We start from the raw sequence: 19,597 nt of genomic DNA, 5'->3' as shown, positions 1-19,597 counted from the left end.
GTCCCATTGCGGACTGATGTTTCCCTTTACACTTTGTACAAAACAATACAAAAAAATGGGACCAAGTGGTGCACTCTCAAAAAGCTGCCTTTAAAGAATACTAAGTAATATTTTTACATCAAAATTACAGCTTCAACATCATTGTGATGCTCCACCAATCTGTAATAGTGAGAATGGAGCCTCTGTCATTGCTAATCTAGGCTCGGCACTGCAGAATCTGCACTATGTAACTTTTGTATGAGGGTTGAAAATCACCCCACACTCCCTCAATTTCAGCACAGTGCAACTGCAACTGTGGAGGGAGTCCACACAAGAATTGATAAGGCGCCACGTGAAAGAACACTTTTTTCTTTACCCAGAAACGAGCAGTCCAAGTCGGTTTTGTGCCGATTTGCAGTGAAAACACAACTGAATTAGGACACGAAGGCAGCAGCAATTGTCCTTCCTGAGCTTCCTGCTCGTATCACTTAAAACCCTGGGTGTATGTACTTCAATATTATAGTTCAAGATCAGGAGGATTTATTACCATTTCAGTCATAGACTGAAGTACACAATGAAAGCGAAAAGATGTAACTCCGGGAATAGACAATACAGTGAAAAAACTACACAGGATTTTACATATATTCAGAACAGGACCAGCACACAGCGCAGACAATGTAGCTCTTGCGTTCTCATTGGCTGTAGCTTCGCCTCTGTACTCACTGCCAGTCACAACACCTTTCACACTCCCAGAGGTAGAGTCGGTGACAGCTCCAGATATCAAACCTGCTAGAGATTTGTAGGGCATTTTTAACGCACCTGCGACAAGCTTTCAGGCATCATTTGCAGCAGTTCACAAAGACTGAGCGAACGTCGATTTGTCTCTGATCTGAGGGTTTTGACTGTGATCTCCAACTGGAAAATCAGGGTTAAAATTGTGTGGTATGAACCTGGCATTGAGGTCACCATGCTCAGGGGTAGGCATCAACTAGAACAGCGTTTTTTGATTTTTAAAAGTTTGAAAAATCTGAAGCCATTTCAATAAAAACAAATAAGTAAATAAAAATCTGACTGTATTCTCAAAATATTCTGATTGGACTTGGACGTTTCCAAATCAGTAGCATGGCCACAGGTGGGTCTGGGCTCACCCAAGTAAAAACAGGTCCCACCCAAACAGTCATTGTTAATTCACACATGCGGACATGATCTCCTTTTTTTTTTTTTAGCTCCTCACCTTTGGAATGAGTTGAAACGTCGTCTTTGACCAGAACAAATCATCCAAGATAAGCACCCAACCCAACTGAAGTTCTCATGGACAAATTCCATTAAATATTCTTCTGACAATAGACGTCTTCTAAATAGTCTGACATTTTGTGCAAAGCTTTCCCAGACTACCCTTGACTTCAGAATACAAGTCAGATGCCCAGGATGAGCTGGTTTACCTTTGAGAGGTCGTAACCTTGGGCTTGACAAAAGAGCCTTTGATCAGCAGGATGTTACGACCACCATAAACCTCCGAATGGGCTGAAAACACTTTCAAAGCTTTATCATCACTGACAAAAACAGCAATAGCCATCCTCCGCCGAGGTCACCTGCCTTTCAATAAAAGGAGCTTGTGTCTCTGTGCGCCAAGGTCAGCCAAGTGCGAGCATTTAGGGGGCACCTCTGGTGCCATTTCCATCCTAGCCAAAGTGCTTGGTGTGCATGTGGGCTGAATAAACCTCGGATCCTGCATCCCAGGTCTTGTGGGACGCTATTGTCCCGCATGACAGTGATCTATGGCCCGGAGAGAAAGGACAGCTGAAGACCTGCTGTTGTGTTGACTCTGCATAAAGCTTTCAGAAAACAACTCCAGTGGAAAAAAGAGCTACAGGCCAGATTTGCGTGTCCGATTCCCTTCAGAGATCAGACCTTGGGAGACACCTGAGCTTAATCCAAATCGGATTCCTCTTGTTTCCTGTGGCTTGCTACCATCCTCCAAAAGTTACCAAGTGCAGTTTCTGCAGTGCTGACCCAGAGAAGCAACAACAGATGCTCTATTCTCTCTACTACAGGTCAGTGAAGAATCACAATGATTTTGAATCTGTAAATTTAAGTTACAAATACTGCCTAGCGTTGCGTTAAAAGCAGTAGAACTCATGCCATCACTTCCCTGAGCCGAAGAACAAGAGGGTCTCCAATGATATAAAAGGGTTGGGGTGCACCAGCAAGAAAAATGGCAAAAGAGCATGTCAGGGGAAAGATGACGGGCTCAAAAAAAATGAGGGAGCCAAAGGAACCATAAACTCACCTTCTAAATAATTAAACTCCCAAACAAAAAAACTCCAGTAGCACTGCTGTGTCAGATCCGTGTGTAACAGTGCAACTCCCACTAACACACCACAACCATGCCAGTGTCCCACATCATACCTGCTTTTTTGTGGTCCTGTGTCCTGAAAGTGGGCAAAGTATGCAGAGCTACAGATGGACTACAATCTGTATATATAGGTGATAGAGTGTTGTTCAACAACCCCCTGTAACAGAATACATCCTCAAACATCAGTCTGAATATATTTGGAACATAACCTGCAAATGAAAAAAAATAATAATAATCACATTTGGTGACTAAAATAAAACCTTGCCACAGTTACAGTTGGGGACGTTCCCTTTCCATTAATCATTTCAATTTCCAAGAGATTTCACACCGTTTACTTAAGATAAATAGACATAATCGAGGACACGTTTCACTTAAAACCCTGTATGCGTTCTGGAATAAATAAATAAGAGACGTTTAAAAGGTTTGAGTTTGCAGAACAGTCATAAGTCATTTGGGGTCATTTGTCCAGAACTTTTGGGAACCCCTGTTTTAAGCAAATGAGCTCATGCTGCCCTGTGGGCCCTGGCCTATTATTATGATTAACATCAAAGAGGGAACATGCATTTTGGGCATTGTAGCTGCTTTCACTGCGAAATTTGAAAATAGCTGCTGTATGCACAGATATCAGAAAGAAGAATAGAGGAACGTTCCAGATGTACGTGGGACAATTTTTCAATTGCTAAATGTGTTATTTAATTTATTCATTCATTAATTCATTGACTTTCTCAAAGGTCTTCATCCAGTTCTGTGTTGCAGTGTCTGGAGCCTGTGAACCAGAGCAATTGGGCGCAAGGCAGTAACACACCCAGTCAAACACAGGGCATCACACACTCTTCCAGTCACTCACACATCTGTGGATATGTGGTTTTGGACTTTGAGAGGAAACGAGAGCACTAGGAGGAAACCAACGCAGACACTGGGAAAACACGTCACAGAGAGTGACTTGAGACAGGGATTGAACCCCGGACCCTAGGACCCTGGGCATGCATGGCAGCGACACAACCCGCAGTGCCAACATGCCACTGTTCTTGTTATTATTCAAATTACTGCACTAGTAGTTTAGTATAATTCAGTCTAATAATACCACTGCAGGAGTCACAAAACAGTGGGCTTATCGGGGCCTGATGATTGATTGGTGAGAAATCTTTTAAATAGCTTGGGAAGCTTGGGTTTAAGGAAGTGACAAAAATGGGCAAAATTGGCTGCTCTGTCATTGCATCTGGTACAAAAGCTGATTGTGAATGTGAAAATTGCAGTCAGAATATGTTGCCTGCTCCCTGCAAGCCAAGCCAAGCCAAAACAACTGCTCGGGGAGCCTTGAAAAAGAAAGGACACCCTCCTCCTGAGCTGGGCTATAGTGAGTGACTGAACAACATGTTCAAGCATGAAGGAAACTAACTTCCCCAGCTATTAAACTGATTAAGAATGTTCTGGAGGATGTGGGCATTGACGTCAACCTTCCACAAAGACCTGAATACACCTGCACGACCTCCGAAGATTTACCACAGGATGGAAACCTTTATAAGTCTGGAGATGAAAAGGTTACATTTTGTAATTTTTCGCTAAAAACTGCATCAAAAAGCTGTCTTATCTGTAAGTTTAACTGATGAAGAAGAGGACGTGGAAGCTGGACCAGAGCGATGGAGAAGGCAAAACATGGATACACAGCAGATCAGGGTTGGATCACCTGCCTCCAGGGTGCGTCCTAGTTTTTTGATTGAAATCGTGAACGTCACTTTAAATGGCATCGGTTTCGTCGTGTTTTTCTGCACATTTAACGTCTTTACACGTCTTTACAATTGAACTGAAATGAACGATATTTCTTTTAAGTGATTGCTCAGGCACCAATTCTCAAGTTGTCAGTGTCCACTTTTGAGAAACAAAACTGAGAATCTCTGCTCTACAGCAAACACAGAGGAACAAACAACCCGCATCAGAAATCACCCTACATATAGTGTATATTATTCTGTGCATGCAGGTCGCATTTGAAGGAACACAGGCGAACTGTGTTGTAGCGTAGAACTGCATAAACCATTCAATCAATAATGGCTGTTTGCCGACAGCTTGAAAGCATTACATTTGAATTGTTTTCTACACTTAATTCAAGCTGCAGCTGTCGATGGAGTGGAGTGGGGACACAGTCGGAGCGGTTCAATGAAAAATGAAACACGCAATAGTTTTTGAAGTGCAGCGAACTCGAAGAGCGGCTCCGGTGTGAATCGCTATCACACAAGGGAAGGTTTCATAGAAACTGATGACAAACCAATGCTGGAAATGTAATCAAACTGAAGGAGTGTCGCTGGTGAAGCTTTTACTGAGTCATTGGAGGAGAAGCAGCTTTTACAGCACATTATCTTAACACACGAGGGCCACGTCTACTCCTGGAGGTGAGAGAGCTTTTTTTTCTTTTTTTTTTTTTTTTGCTGTTGTGGCTCCTCTGAGGCCTGCTGGGGACAGGATATGAGAGATGCAGAGATGGCAGAGGGAGAGGCGGGCTCGCTGGGGCTGAGACAATACGCTGCCGATAGCTATCAGCAGGTGCACGGGCGCCGGGAGCAGTAACAGGGAGAAGTAACAAAAGCCATACGGCTGTGCGCAGAAGTTTGAATATGCAGAGAACAAGGGTCTTCGTTTATTGCAAGACAGTGCAGATGTTTTTGCCTTATTTCTAAAAATAGTTCCTTGAAATCAGCTACATTATCTACATTGTTTAAAAGGATGTTCAGGAAAGGCACAGCTTCTCTGGAGCAGCTGCACATGTTTAAGGTCACCAATGCTAAGTATCAGCTAGCGGTGGAAAGCTCACCAGCATTGCGCTGTAAGCAGTAGAACCGAATTATCTGAAGTCAGTCATGTTTGTGGCAATAAAGACCTCACTGCAATGCTTCGATTTTGAGTATACATGCTTTTCCCCTTAAAAAAAAGTAGGTATACTTACTTTATAGTAAGTATACATATATCAGTGTACTAGTAGTACACTTAGTGTAGTATTTTAATACTTATTGCGACGAAATTGGTACACGTTTTATTTATATAAATATATCTTACATATACTTTTTATTTTGAAATGTAACTATATTTAAAATAAACTAGAAGGTATACAGGAGGTCCTCGGGTTACGTCAGTCCCGAGTTACAATGTTTTATGGTTACGACACATCTCCCATTTACTGTATAAAGCCTTGTTTCGACTTAAATAGTTTTGCATCGTAAACGTCATAACGTGAACTTCGTGTTTGGTGTGCGCGGTGGAAGAATACACGGTTACGTGGCTCAGGACCAAGGAGGATAGGTGTGAGGATAGGATAAGTGCTTACAGTATGTTATTTACGTACAGTATGTACGTATGTTCCGACTTACGCAGAAAATCGGTTTACGACGCGACGTAGGAACGGATCAACGTTGTAAGTCGAGGACCCCCTGTATTTTAATACTTTTTGGGAAGAATTTGGTACATGTTTTAGTTTATATAAATATATTTTACATATACTTTTTATTTTGAAATGTATCTATATTTAAAATAAATTAGAAGGTATACTTTAATAGTTATATACAGGGGTTGGACAATGAAACTGAAACAGCTGGTTTTAGACCACAATAATTTATTAGTATGGTGTAGGGCCTCCTTTTGCGGCCAATACAGCGTCAGTTTGTCTTGGGAATGACATGTACAAGTCCTGCACAGTGGTCAGAGGGATTTGAAGCCATTCTTCTTGCAGGATAGTGGCCAGGTCTCTACGTGATGCTGGTGGAGGAAAACGTTTCCTGACTCGCTCCTCCAAAACACCCCAAAGTGGCTCAATAATATTTAGATCTGGTGACTGTGCAGGCCATGGGTGATGTTCAACTTCACTTTCATGTTCATCAAACCAGTCTTTCACCAGTCTTGCTGTGTGTATTGGTGCATTGTCGTCCTGATACACGGCACCGCCTTCAGGACACAATGTTTGAACCATTGGATGCACATGGTCTTACTGGTGCAATGCGCAATTAATGAAGATTGGCCACCAGGCTGCTCCAATTTAGCCATGACACCTCCCACACTACAATGACAGCTGTTTCAGTTTCAGTGTCTAACCCCTGTATATCTGTCCCACATATAATCGTAATGGATTATAATACAAATGAAGCATTTTACAATACTCTCAATCCCGACCTGGTGAAATTTTACTAAAAATAGTACACCCAGGCATAAAAATAGAGCCTTAAAACGTTCCCGAACCTTAGCCATAAACCTAACTCAAACTTAAACTGAAGATTTAAGAGAGTCCAGAAAGTTCAAAAAGCAGATTTTTTGAATAAGCTTTTTTTTCTATAAAGGTCAACATCAAAGAAAGGGATGGAGGCAAATTATTAATACCTTTCATTTCAGAAGAAATGCTGTAAGTGCAGGTGTCCAGAACCTTTTAGCCATGTAATGTGTAGCGTGGATCATAAAATGTCCTTTTTAACCACCCCTCTACGCCGCCCCAACTGATAAGTTGGCATGAAGATCTAGAGCTTAATTTCTAGGAAAGACTATAGACATTTAAAATCCCAGACTCGTTCAGCCCTAGTGGGAGCAGTAGCTCAGGCGGCAGCAGCACGAGGACAAGCCGCAGTGCTATGATTCATGACGTCCTATCAAACGCATTCAGCAGCAGGGCCGTTATTACCCACACAAATATCTCGCAGTGTCAGTCCGACATCATCGCGGGGTCGCTTACGGGGCCTTTTTTTTTTACGAGGGGCTCACGCGCCAAGAAGCAAGGGAGAGGAGGCTGGAAGGAGATAAATGCAGAAGACGTGTTCGTGAAACACAAGTGGATTCATAAAACAAATTATCTGCAAAAAGTATCTCGCCCCAGATGAAAAAGGAAGGGAGGAGGCGGGCTTGAGAATCAGGGCCTTCGTGAAAGGAGAGTGAAGCAAGGTCATCAAATGTACCTTACCTGGGAAATGAGCAAGGGTGTGTGTTTATGTGTGTGTGTCTACATCTGCAGCAGGCAAGCTGGCAAGAAGCAGGCTGTCCTACTTGTGAGTTTATTTGTACAGCAGATGCTGCTGATTGTAAGCCTGTCACACTTATTACTGTTGCACTGCCCAAACGGCCAGTCTCCGAGAGCTGATGTCTCTTACTAAGTCACTGACTGACTTATGCCCGTCGGTAAAAGACAAGCAACAAGTGGCATTAAACACTAGGAAACACTGGCCTCAAATTCTAACCCTACTATTGATATGAGGCTGACAAATAATAAAAGAATCAGAGTTGCATCATGTGTCTTGTGCCAGACTCATAACAACTGAAACAGCACAGCTGCTAGTAACAGGGTCCATGACCACGTACTAGTCCATCTGGTATATTTAGATGTTTCAATACAGATGGATAATTTGGTGAATACCCTCCATATGAAATTGAACCATGCTGGCAGCAGTAGCTATATGAGTTGGTGGGCATTTTGCGGGTTCACTGTTGGGGGCCAAGGCAGAGTGGAATTCAATGTGTTTTTTCCAAACCATTCCTGAGTGATCCAAACCTGATGACATGTTGAAACTTTCCTGTTGAAAAATCACACAATTGTCAGGAAAGACCTTCTGAATTGTACGGGTACAGATGGTCAGAGAACCGGTTCCTGTAGTGTTCACCATTCGAGGATTGTGGTAAGATGACGAACAGTCCTAGGGCATACCAAGGGGTGCTCCCAAGACCATCACACCACCACCAGCCTGTAGCAATCCAATGTTGCAACCAAGAGATGTGGCTTTATGGGGTTCCCACCAAACATCTACCCATCCATCGGCGTGACTCAATGGGAAACAGGACTCCTCAATCCAGACGACAGTCTTCCATGTGGCCAAGGTCCATTGACGCCTTCCTTCTGCGCTTGAGATGCACTGATTTGCAGGTGATGGGTGACGATGGTCACAGGTTGGTCTATGGCTGTTGTACCCTAGTCGCTGCTAGACTGTGGCTCTCAGATCCCATGTCCGGCCTCTGTGTGAACATTGGCTGGATGTTTGTTACTAGTTCCTCCACTCTTGGGACATATGTGATACCATGGTACGTGAACATCCCAGTAGTGTGTTTGTGTGCGCGAGAAGAAATCAGAGTAGCATACATAGAGACATAAGATGCAGAGACATTTTCTACTAGAATATGAGATAACAATAGCAATTTTTGCTTGTGTAACTGATAAATGAATAATAATAATATGTTTAATTTATATAGCACCATTCTCAACTCAAGGACCCTTTCTATAGAGGGAAGTGAGGCACAAAGACAGAGAGACTGCAGTAAGTCATTCCACAATTTTGGGGCCGAAATTTTTAAGGATCTACCACCTACTGAGACCAAGTTAAATTTAGACCTAAGAGAGCGGGTAGGAGAGTATGGGTGAAGGAGTTCCGTTTGTATGAGGGTGCAAGACCGTGCACTGAACATTACCTGAGCATGGACTACAGTAATTTGGGGGTGTGATTAAGAGGAACATCAGATTTTTTACCATAATTCAAATCTACAAATGTTGATTGTGTTTTTTCAAGATCATATTGAGACCCATGAACCCAGACAAATACAGTGGAACCTCTACTTACGAACTTGATCCGTTCCGTGACCCGGTTCGTAAGTGGAAAAGTTCGTTTCTCGAGTCAATTTTCCTCTTTTAAAAGAACCTTTTAAAGACCCCGAAAGTCACCCTTTTTGCACTGATATATGTTTACAACACTCTCAAATTAGTAAAAAAAAATACATGTAGCGTTACTAAAAATAAAAGAGAAATACAGTGGTAACAGTAATAAAAAAGAAATAAAGTTTTAAGTGGTTACACATCGCTACCTTGAAGACGTGACGACTGGCTGGAGGAGTAACACAGGCACTGGCTGTATGACGGGAGGTGGGGGGGGGTGGAATAACGGAGAGTAGGCGGTGAATGTGGGGAGACGAAGCGTAAATACGTCTTAGCACGAATTTCGATGTCTGCTATTTATGCTAATGCTAAATTGCTAAAGCTACAATGTGCTAATCTTAAAAGCTCACTCAAGTCTGGGCGCTGGGAGACTCGCCTATTGGGGTCAGTGGCCATTTCCAGCCGCCGGCTCGGCGGAGGCTCGGGTTCGTTTCAAGAGTCGTGGTTCGTTAGTGGAGGCAAAAAATATTCAAATGCCCGGTTCGTATCTTGGAAAGTTCGTTAGTAGAGGCGTTCGTTGGTAGAGGTTCCACTGTACATGGAAATTATAGAGCACAGAAGATGCAGTTATTAAGGCATATCATAAGAGTTCAAAAAACCAACAAATTATCCCCTGACCGATACAATAGGCTTGATGGCCCTGGAGAAACTGGGCCCACCACCGACAACCATTTGGGGCAAATTCCCTGTATGCGAGGTCACACATGGACACCTTCCTGGCTGCTCAGTACATTTTTCCGTGAGCTGGATTCGGACCTGAAGACTGAGGGGAGGTGAGGGGAGTGTGAGGCACTTCCATCCACTTTTGTGAAGGCCCACACAAAGGTCAGCGTTGCCCCATGCCACTGGTTGCAGTGAATAATACCCAACCCATTTGCTTAGCTTGAGCTGTGTTCTTTGTGTGGAAGCTAGCCTAATCTATATCGCCATTTTAGGATTTACTACTTTACTATAACTGAATTGTCAAAACAGTCACTAATATTAGTAGACATTAGAACGGTCAGCTTAAACTGTATGTCCATAGGAAGCCTATCTTCAAGCACATTTCTGTGCTGTTAAGCTCCCACCTTACAGTAACACGTCCATTAAACAGATAAAAGGGGAAAGAACTGAGGCACTGTGCTACTTAATCAAGCTAAAGCAGAGCAAAGTGTGGCTTTTTTAATCAGAGAAGGATCACGAGCAACCTTAAGGGAGTAATTTAAGATTAACAGGGTTTAAGCATTTTATGATCAATTTCACACTGCCCTAATGGCTGGGGGGCTTAAAAAAAAGGCGAAACAAAATCCTGTTGAGTTTAGGACCCTGAGTGCTGGTGATGCAAAGACTCCTGGGCTTGAACACGTCTATGCCTTTTTACTGAATTATATTCTTATGCAGAGCTGTTTCTTTTTTCTCTCCACTCTGTTAGACACACCTACCTCATTGGTCCACCTTATAGATGTAAAGTCACGGACAGTAGCTCATCTGTTGCTGCTTAGTTTGTGTTGGTTGTCCTCTAGTCCTTCATCAGTGGACACAGGACTCTGTCGGCTGCATATTTTTGGTTGGTGGACTATTCGCAGTGCGGCAGTGACACTGAGGGATTTAAAAACTCCAGGAGCACTGCTGTGTCTGATCCACTGGTACCATCACAAAACACACTAACACACCACCATCAGGTCAGTGTCACTGCAGCGCTGAGAATGCTCCACCACTTAAATCAAACAGACGAAACGCTCTTATGCCTCTAAAGCCTTGGAGGCCATTTTGTGGTTTGGCATATGCCGTGTCAAAAATAAAATAAATACAAAATATCCACGTATCAGAAACAGATGTTGTGGAGAAGAACATTTCCCTTGGTTTATTTGTCATTGACAGGATAATTTTTCATGTTTTGCACTGGAACAAGGGATTGGGTTTTGTTTTTTTTTGTTTTTTTACCTTACAGCTTTGCTTCAGCCCATTACGTCTTTAAACTTGTACAGACCTTTTGTGAAGCTTCGAGTCGCTCTCCACTTTCTCTAAATCCCACTGTCTGATTCTAATCTCGCCATGAAAGGGCGAAGGTGCCGCTGGGGATTAAGAGTACTGTGGGAAGAGGAGCTCTAAGCTCAGGTCCCTGTGTTACCCGTGGGATTGAGGAGGCCTCCGATTCGCCACATGTAGAGGGTGAACAGAGGGAACTCGTCTGAAAGAGGAAGGATGGATCTATCTAGCTGGGCTTGGAGGTCCCGGAGCTCGGCACTTGCCCTTGGTGGTCCCATCTGAATAAGATGTTCCAGGAGCCAGAATAAGTAGAAAGAGTTGTGGTACCTGAACCAGTCTAACTGCTGCTGCTGCTGCTGCCCCTCGCTCGAAGTCTGCAACACAACACAGTGCCTTTTGATGGAGGTGAACATATATGGGCTGTATATAAAAAAATAGTATTACAATAATTAAACTTTATGCCTAGAGGGTGTAAGAAAGACATTGTTATTGAAAAGCTTTACACAGTTTAAAAACCTCACGTAAGTTACAGCATCAGCCAAAGTTAGGAACATGTGAATGTGTCATGTCGTGGTTCAAAATGTCACTTCCCCTTGTGGAATCAGGATGGGAAGGTGAGATTGGGAACACACTGGCGCTCCTGAAGACTGAGGAGTAAGCTAATGAGCTGTAACTGATTAATTCATGCATTCATTCATTCATTATCTGTAACCCTTATCCAGTTCAGGGTCACGGTGGGTCCAGAGTCTACCTGGAATCATTGGGCGCAAGGCAGGAATACACCCTGGAGGGGGCGCCAGTCCTTCACAGAGCTAAACACATTCACACATTCACTCACACTCTCACACCTTCGGACACTTTTTTGTGTCGCCAATCCACCTACCAACGTGTGTTTTTGGAAACCGGAGCACCCAGAGGAAACCCACACGGACAAAGGGAGAACACACCACACTCTTCACAGACAGTCACCCGGAGGAAACCCACGCAGACACAGGGAGAGCACACCACACTCCTCACAGACAGTCACCCGGAGGAAACCCACGCAGACACAGGGAGAACACACCACACTCCTCACAGACAGTCACCCGGAGGAAACCCACGCAGACACAGGGAGAACACACCACACTCCTCACAGACAGTCACCCGGAGGAAACCCACGCAGACACAGGGAGAGCACACCACACTCCTCACAGACAGTCACCCGGAGGATGTAACTGATGCTGATTCTATTCTAAACACAGCGTGGCGGTAGAAATGTGCATGTTTACTCATTTTGTTTCCATTTTAACAACAAACAAGACATCTCAGGCAAAAAAAACAACACAGAATTACAGCTAAAATTACAAAATCACCACCTGATCCACCTTAAATTGGGCACCGCACTATTCCACCTTAAATGGCACTCAAATACAGTGTAATTATAGTTGATATTTGAGTGCTTTTGTTTCAAACTGAATGTTCTGCTCCACAATAAACTGTTGATGTATTAATGTATCTTCATCCAACTCATTTAGCCCGGATATGTTTATTAATGCAGACGAAAATGGATCCGACTAAACACCTGAAGCTATGGTCTACAGCTACCTGGCTCTTAATTTGTTTTGCTCCCAGTGATGTTACTCCAGATTTTTATTGAGATCCTAATCATCTCCAAATCACTTTCCCATTCCAGTGCTGCTGAGGGCGAGAATAAAAGTATTAGGTGTGTTTCATTCGGAGGGGATAGTAATTAGAAGCTAGTGAGTGTAAGGTTCTGATTTCTCAACAAAGACTGAGACGGCTTTAGGGGAGAAATATGGAGGGAAAAAAACTGATAAAAATAATTAGAAGAAAGCTGCATATCTGCAGACGTTTGACACAAAATGAAAATCTGGGTGAATCCTAGTCTGAAAACCAGCCATGTTTGAACAAGAAAACACATCATGTTGTGGACATAAGTGTCTCAGTGATGTCAGTGTGGGTAGAAAACTACTGGGGAGTTATACGTAATGTAAGTGAAAAACACACCGGTGTGAACGACAGAAAAGAATCTGCATTAAAATGTATTAAATATAAACAAGAGTAAATGTTTTAACATATTTTAAAGAGGACATGTGCACATTAATCTGGGGATCTGGAGCCCACGCCCTGTGACATACGACCACAGGTAGAGTGTAGAGACTTTACCACAGTCCCGACTGAGTCTCTCCAATCACAGCGCTGTGTTCCCGATGAGGTTAAATAGAGTAAAACAAACACAAGGAATTCAAAGTAATAAAAACACTGAGTAAATATGAAGAAAGCAAGTAGAGAATTGAGCAAAAACGGCTAAACACCAGAGGTTCTGCTCCTTGTGTTACTGTTGTTTACATAATAAGCAAATGTTTACAGATTTTTGTCGTAGCTGTTAAATATTTGAAACTGTTACATTTGTAGTAAAATATAAATTTTAAAAAAAGCATTTAATATTATTAATATAGGAGTGCAGCAGGTAGGGGTCGCAGTCACACAGCTCCAGGGACCTGGAGGTTGTGGGTTCGATTCCCGCTCCGGGTGACTGTCTGTGAGGAGTGTGGTGTGTTCTCTCGGTGTCTGCGTGGGTTTCCTCTGGGTGACTGTCTGTGAGGAGTGTGGTGTGTTCTCCCTGTGTCTGCGTGGGTTTCCTCTGGGTGACTGTCTGTGAGGAGTGTGGTGTGTTCTCCCTGTGTCTGCGTGGGTTTCCTCTGGGTGACTGTCTGTGAGGAGTGTGGTGTGTTCTCCCTGTGTCTGCGTGGGTTTCCTCTGGGTGACTGTCTGTGAGGAGTGTGGTGTGTTCTCCCTGTGTCTGTGTGGGTTTCCTCCGGGTGACTGTCTGTGAGGAGTGTGGTGTGTTCTCCCTGTGTCCGCGTGGGTTTCCTCTGGGTGACTGTCTGTGAGGAGTGTGGTGTGTTCTCCCTGTGTCTGTGTGGGTTTCCTCCGGGTGACTGTCTGTGAAGAGTGTGGTGTGGTCTCCCTGTGTCTGTGTGGGTTTTCTCCGGGTGACTGTCTGTGAAGAGTGTGGTGTGTTCTCCCTGTGTCCGCGTGGGTTTCCTCTGGGTGACTGTCTGTGAGGAGTGTGGTGTGTTCTCCCTGTGTCTGTGTGGGTTTCCTCCGGGTGACTGTCTGTGAAGAGTGTGGTGTGGTCTCCCTGTGTCTGTGTGGGTTTTCTCCGGGTGACTGTCTGTGAGGAGTTTGGTGTGTTCTCCCTGTGTCCGCGTGGGTTTCCTCCGGGTGACAGTCTGTGAGGAGTGTGGTGTGTTCTCCCTGTGTCTGTATGGGTTTCCTCCGGGTGACTGTCTGTGAGGAGTTTGGTGTGTTCTCCCTGTGTCCGCGTGGGTTTCCTCTTTCTTGAAATTAATAAAGTAATTTTCAGTGTTTGTCATATCACCAAGAATATTGTTATCTCCACAATTCCCTGAAACATCGTGACATTATTATAGGGTAATATCACCCACCCTAGTGGTGTTATAACTAAATTATGTCAGAAATGTTCTCTGTACGACTCCAGAACTGGAAATGTAGTATGTTCTCCTCTTGGAAATAATAAATAAAAAAGTAACTATCTGTAAAAGTAAATTACTGAACCGCACTAATGAAGCACAGTCACTCCAGTGTTTTCCACCCCTGTCTGTCGTCCAGTTTCCTCTCAAGCTAAACTGCTACAACTTTCCCCCAAACTAATTTCTACTTGGGCCATATGCATCGCACAAGAAATGACTGTTTCAGTAAGAGCCAGCAACCGCGAGGCATGAGGGCAGCGAGTGTGGCGCCCCAAAAGTCAGATTACTTGGCCGTGAACTAAGCAGTCAAGGATTTGATTCCAGCATCCAATGAGTGCCACTGGATCTTTGGGCAAAGGCACTTTAGCTAAAGCTGCTGCTGGAGGGGTTAGTGCCCTGTAAACTGAATCTCTGCAAAATGAATAAATGCAAATCAGAAAGCCTGGACTTATCAATCGGGACAGCTAGTGCTGGAAGGGAGGAATCGGTCATTTGACTTGCATGTGGCGAACACTTGCATGTTTCCGTCTGCATGGTTCGCTGCTTCGATCTCAAAATGTCCTCTCCTCCTAAAAAAGTAGAGAGGGTGTTAGTCCCTTTTAGGCCACTCGTATCCTCTTCTTCAGTACCAGATAAGAAACGATGAAGAATGAGAGGGAGATTAAGCTTCAAAGTGCTGGAACTAGAGAGTGGGACAACAGATGTTCCTGGCGCTGCTCCGAGTGGGCCCCGAGCTGGACGAGAGAGAGAGAAACTGCACGACCAACTGCTTCCAGCTACAAAAGATAGTGTGAGAGGGTTGGAGAAATGCAGGCCTAATGGTTTCAAGGGCGTCCACCCGGCTCAGAGTTAATACTTGATTGCTTCACCTGTTCCAGCTGTAAAGCAAAGGTGGCTCAGCCTGGGAGGAAGGGCACTTTTATAGGCACCTTCAGCGCACCTGCAGGGAATGCTAAAAGAAACATATAAAAAAAAAGGGCTACAGCAGAGGGCTGGAGACACAAGGGTTGACAAAGCTGATGAGAAGAGCAATCTGTGGCAATGATGCTCAGTCTGGTGTGTAATCACTTCAGCAAGAGACAGAGGAAACAACAGTCCCAACACTAAAGGGTTTGAAGTTAAGGCAACCGGCCTAAAGTGTCTAAGCAGGATTAACGTTGCCACAGAAATAATCTGTGTGTAAGTTGGTATTGTATTTATTCAGTCATTCAATCATATTCTGTACCCACTTCATCATGATCTGGGTAGCGGTGGGTGCAGAGGCTACCGACAAGTGGCTAAAGACAATGTGCCCGTGGTTTTTTAATATATCCTTTAGATTTGTCATTTTTAAAGAGTGCCGTGATAAAAAAAAAACGTTGAGAAACGCTGCTCTAGATTGAAACTACTGATAATTTGGGTTGCACGATATTGAGGGTGTGCCTATTTAGGTTACACTGTTGGACGAGTGTATATTTATTTGGGTTAGACTCGTGTGTGTGTGTGCATGTGCATCTGTGTGTATTTGCATGTATGCAGGCCGCTGCTCTGCTTGTTAGCAGCAGCTTTCGCCTCAGCCCTCCAGAGGTGTGACAGCATGTGACATACTTTCCTTGGCAACAATGCCCACCAGCCTAGGGATCCTTACACTCACTCATCTTCCCCCCAACCCTCTGCCGCTCGCTCTGTCTCCCTTCGGCCCTCCCCCTCCCTCCGTCTCCCGCTCTCTAGGCGTAATATTTCCGATAAATAAATATATAAACGTGTAGGTTCAGCTCGTCATGCCACTGCTGACATTTTTTGGAGTGCACCCTCTCCGGAGTAGCGTGAGGAAATGGTTATGAAACTTTTATTTATTTATTTTTTTAACCCCCGCACTTTCTCCTGTATTAGGGGCCTGAACTCAGTGGGCTCACAACTCTCCCAGAACTTATCCACCGCAAAATATAAACACAAGCCAAGTAATAAGAAGATGGACTATCGGATAAAGTGCTGATTCCTCAACAGCGCAAAGTTCCAGCTTCAGCACCTTTATTTGACTTGGTACTCCGTCCCACTAATTCAGTTCCATGAAAAAATCTTCCAAAAGGGTCCAAAGTTGAAGGCGTCAGCACGGCACAAAAGTAATAATGAAGAACAAAGCACAGCAGAAACAGCAGTTTGTACACTACGAATGCAGAAACAACGACCACAACAAAAACAGCCACACCACTTCCTTCCTTAAATTGTGCTGATTACAGAACCGTAGCCTGGGGTTGATACAAGATATTATCAAATATCATGATAATTTCAACTAGTCACGATATTAAATACATTATTTCTACCGTTGCCGCGTTTTTTACATTAAAAAAAGATAAATTTAATATGGTTGCCTATCAATCGTTCGGAGGTAGATCATGAGGACCTGATTTTATTTTACATTATCTTATATAACATTTAATTTAACGATTAAATTCTTATTTAAACAAAAAACGAATTAAAAGCCAAAAAACCTGGAAGCAAATTATTTACGAAGAAATAAAACTGTTAAAGGGCGGCACAGTGGCACAGCAGGTAGGTGTCGCAGTTGTGGGTTTGATTCCCGCTCCGGGTGACTGTCTGTGAGGAGTTGGTGTGTTCTGCCTGTGTCTGCGTGGGTTTCCTCCGGGTGACTGTCTGTGAGGAGTGTGGTGTGTTCTCCCTGTGTCTGCGTGGGTTTCCTCCGGGTGACTGTCTGTGAGGAGTGTGTTGTGTTCTCCCTGTGTCTGCGTGGGTTTCCTCCGAGTGACTGTCTGTGAGGAGTGTGGTGTGTTCTCCCTGTGTCTGCGTGGGTTTCCTCTGGGTGACTGTCTGTGAGGAGTGTGGTGTGTTCTCCCTGTGTCTGCGTGGGTTTCCTCCGGGTGACTGTCAGTGAGGACTGTGGTGTGTTCTCTCTGTGTCTGCGTGGGTTTCCTCCGGGTGCTCCGATTTCCTCCCACAGTCCAAAAACACAAGTTGGTAGGTGGATTGGCAACTCAAGTGTCCGTAGGTGTGAGTGAATGTGTGAGTGTGTGTTGCCCTGTGAAGGACTGGCACCCCCTCCAGGGTGTATTCCCGCCTTTCGCCCAATGATTCCAGGTAGGCTCTGGACTCACCACGACCCTGAACTGGATAAGGGTTACAGATAATGAATATGAGATAAAACTGTTAACTTCCAGCTGATGTCCCAAGACCAAGTCTCCAAAATGTAATCAGGGGTCATCTGGATATTTGGCATTATTATAATACACTGGAATACACAATCAAATGAATCCCTGTGTTTAGTAATTAAACATAAGATGTTGATATGAAAGGAATAATCATGTCCTTTGAGTGCGGGAGTAGATAAACAAATCCTCCTGTTTTAGAGAATGGATTAGATCCCACAACAATTAAGAGTACTGAATTCAATACTTCATTTCTTTTTACACGCAGCAACAATAAACCCAAAGTGTATTGTTTTGCGGGATGGGCCTCTGTTTCCTCTGCTACTGATGAGCCAATGTTCACTGGCTCTGTAACTTTTGTGGGGCACTTTGTAAATTAATTTTACAACACGGTATTATTCTTTATCGCAATAATTCCGGAGAAAATAATAATTTCTCTAAATCTGCATTATTACCCCGAGCCTACAGAGCAGTGCTTAAAGACAGACACTAAAGCGCTCTAATATCAAACGTCTGGACGAGGTGGCAAAGAAACCTAATCCAAATGTAAGCTGATATGACAAATCTCAACCGAAATGTTATTCCTTCTGAATCTGGGTGTCCTGGGGCGCACAGTAATAAGAGCTCAGTGCAGGCTTCAGGAGCATCGAGGAGAGGGGGTGGGGGTGGGATAGTACAGGGAAAATAATAACGAGGAGTGTGGAGAAAGGGCAAAAGCAGAGGAAACGAGAATGAGACTAGTGAAGAAGTATACAAGGAGTAGTTTGGAGAGGCTTCATTGATCTGTGGGGAACATAGAGGACTCTGAGTGCAGTAGGACAGCGAGACATTACGGTTCTGACGAAGCCCTGCTGAAACCACATCTCATGACCTCATGACCGTAGCTCTCAATCCTACAAACTTTGCTTTGAATATTGATTATGGCTGTTCAGTGCAGTCTCTTTCTGTACATTCAGACTTTCCTAAGCTCACTGCCCAAACTCCACTTTCAGAAGTACGTTACTGATCACGTAAACGTATCTTTAAAAGGTACAACAGTGGTTTTAAAGTCCAGTTGTGTTCCCTAAAGGTACATTACATTCTCTTCTCCAGGAGGAGGAATGAATATTTGTAATCTTTTATTATAGGATTGTGTAAAAATAAAACAACATAAGTCCTGGAGGTGAAACTGGGCATATAAAATCAATGTCGTTTTAACATCTACAATTATAATAGAATGAGGTACAATTATGTTCCCTAATTAAAGGTACTGTATATGAACCCTCGAGGGTACCACCACAGTGACATTTAAATAAAACAAATAAGAAAAATTCATGATGTGTACTACGTGACTGCTTAAAGTACAACTGTATCTGAACAGAGCGGCTTACTCCAGCACCGCTGTAAACAACAGGAAAGGAAGGCAGGAATACTTCCCTGATTGGGACCAATGCCCTTCACATTAGCACGACATATGTTGACATCAGAGCAAAGCAGCACAAGTAGCGTGCCCTTGCGCCGGAGCGTCACGGTTCAGCAGGCACTCGTGTTAACTCAGAACCGCTGAGTGTGGTCATTCTGACCTGGTTTTAATCCAGGACCTTGTCACAGCATGCTGCGAGTTCCCCATGTGTACAACACGTGGGCAGATTAGAAAGCGAGACTCCCCGAGTCTCAAGTTTACGATGAGACTATGATGAAAAGAGAATGTGATGAAGAAGAAAGAGGAGTTGGAGAAAGAGCCGAGGGCTGAGTGGCACTAACGCCAGTACATCACTATGGGCTTACTGCTAAATCACTCAATCACAGCCCGGTGTATTTGGAGGAGCGGGGAGTGCGATATGAGAAAGAGAGAGAGCAAAAGCAATATTGAGAGAAAATTATTTATTTTCCCAAGTGAAGAACACAGCCAGCCTTTTTTTTAAAGACCCACAGAGGAAAGAAAAAAGGGAGCAAGAGACAGAGAGAGAGAAATCAACAAACAGCAAAAAAAAAACCTGTGTCAAGGAGG

General features: G+C 43.9%; 1 protein-coding gene across 3 annotated transcripts in view; it reads right to left on the bottom strand.

Moving 5' to 3' along the window:
• Nucleotides 1-10,841: 10,841 nt before the first annotated feature.
• Nucleotides 10,842-19,597, bottom strand: part of mei4 (meiosis-specific, MEI4 homolog (S. cerevisiae)) — a 59,228-nt gene continuing 50,472 nt past the window's right edge. For 2 of the 3 annotated variants that reach the window (XM_066677567.1, XM_066677566.1), the window contains exon 5: nucleotides 10,842-11,341. In XM_066677567.1, the coding sequence (XP_066533664.1) occupies nucleotides 11,093-11,341 (249 nt within the window). In that variant the 3' untranslated portion in view covers nucleotides 10,842-11,092. The remainder of the gene's footprint in view (nucleotides 11,342-19,597) is intronic. The other variant, XM_066677570.1, reaches the window with a different exon arrangement.

Source organism: Hoplias malabaricus, chromosome 7 (assembly GCF_029633855.1).
Source record: "Hoplias malabaricus isolate fHopMal1 chromosome 7, fHopMal1.hap1, whole genome shotgun sequence".
In the NCBI taxonomy this organism is placed as follows: domain Eukaryota; kingdom Metazoa; phylum Chordata; class Actinopteri; order Characiformes; family Erythrinidae; genus Hoplias; species Hoplias malabaricus.
The sequence above is the reverse complement of the archived record's forward strand: the minus strand, read 5'-3'. Positions and strand labels throughout refer to the sequence as shown.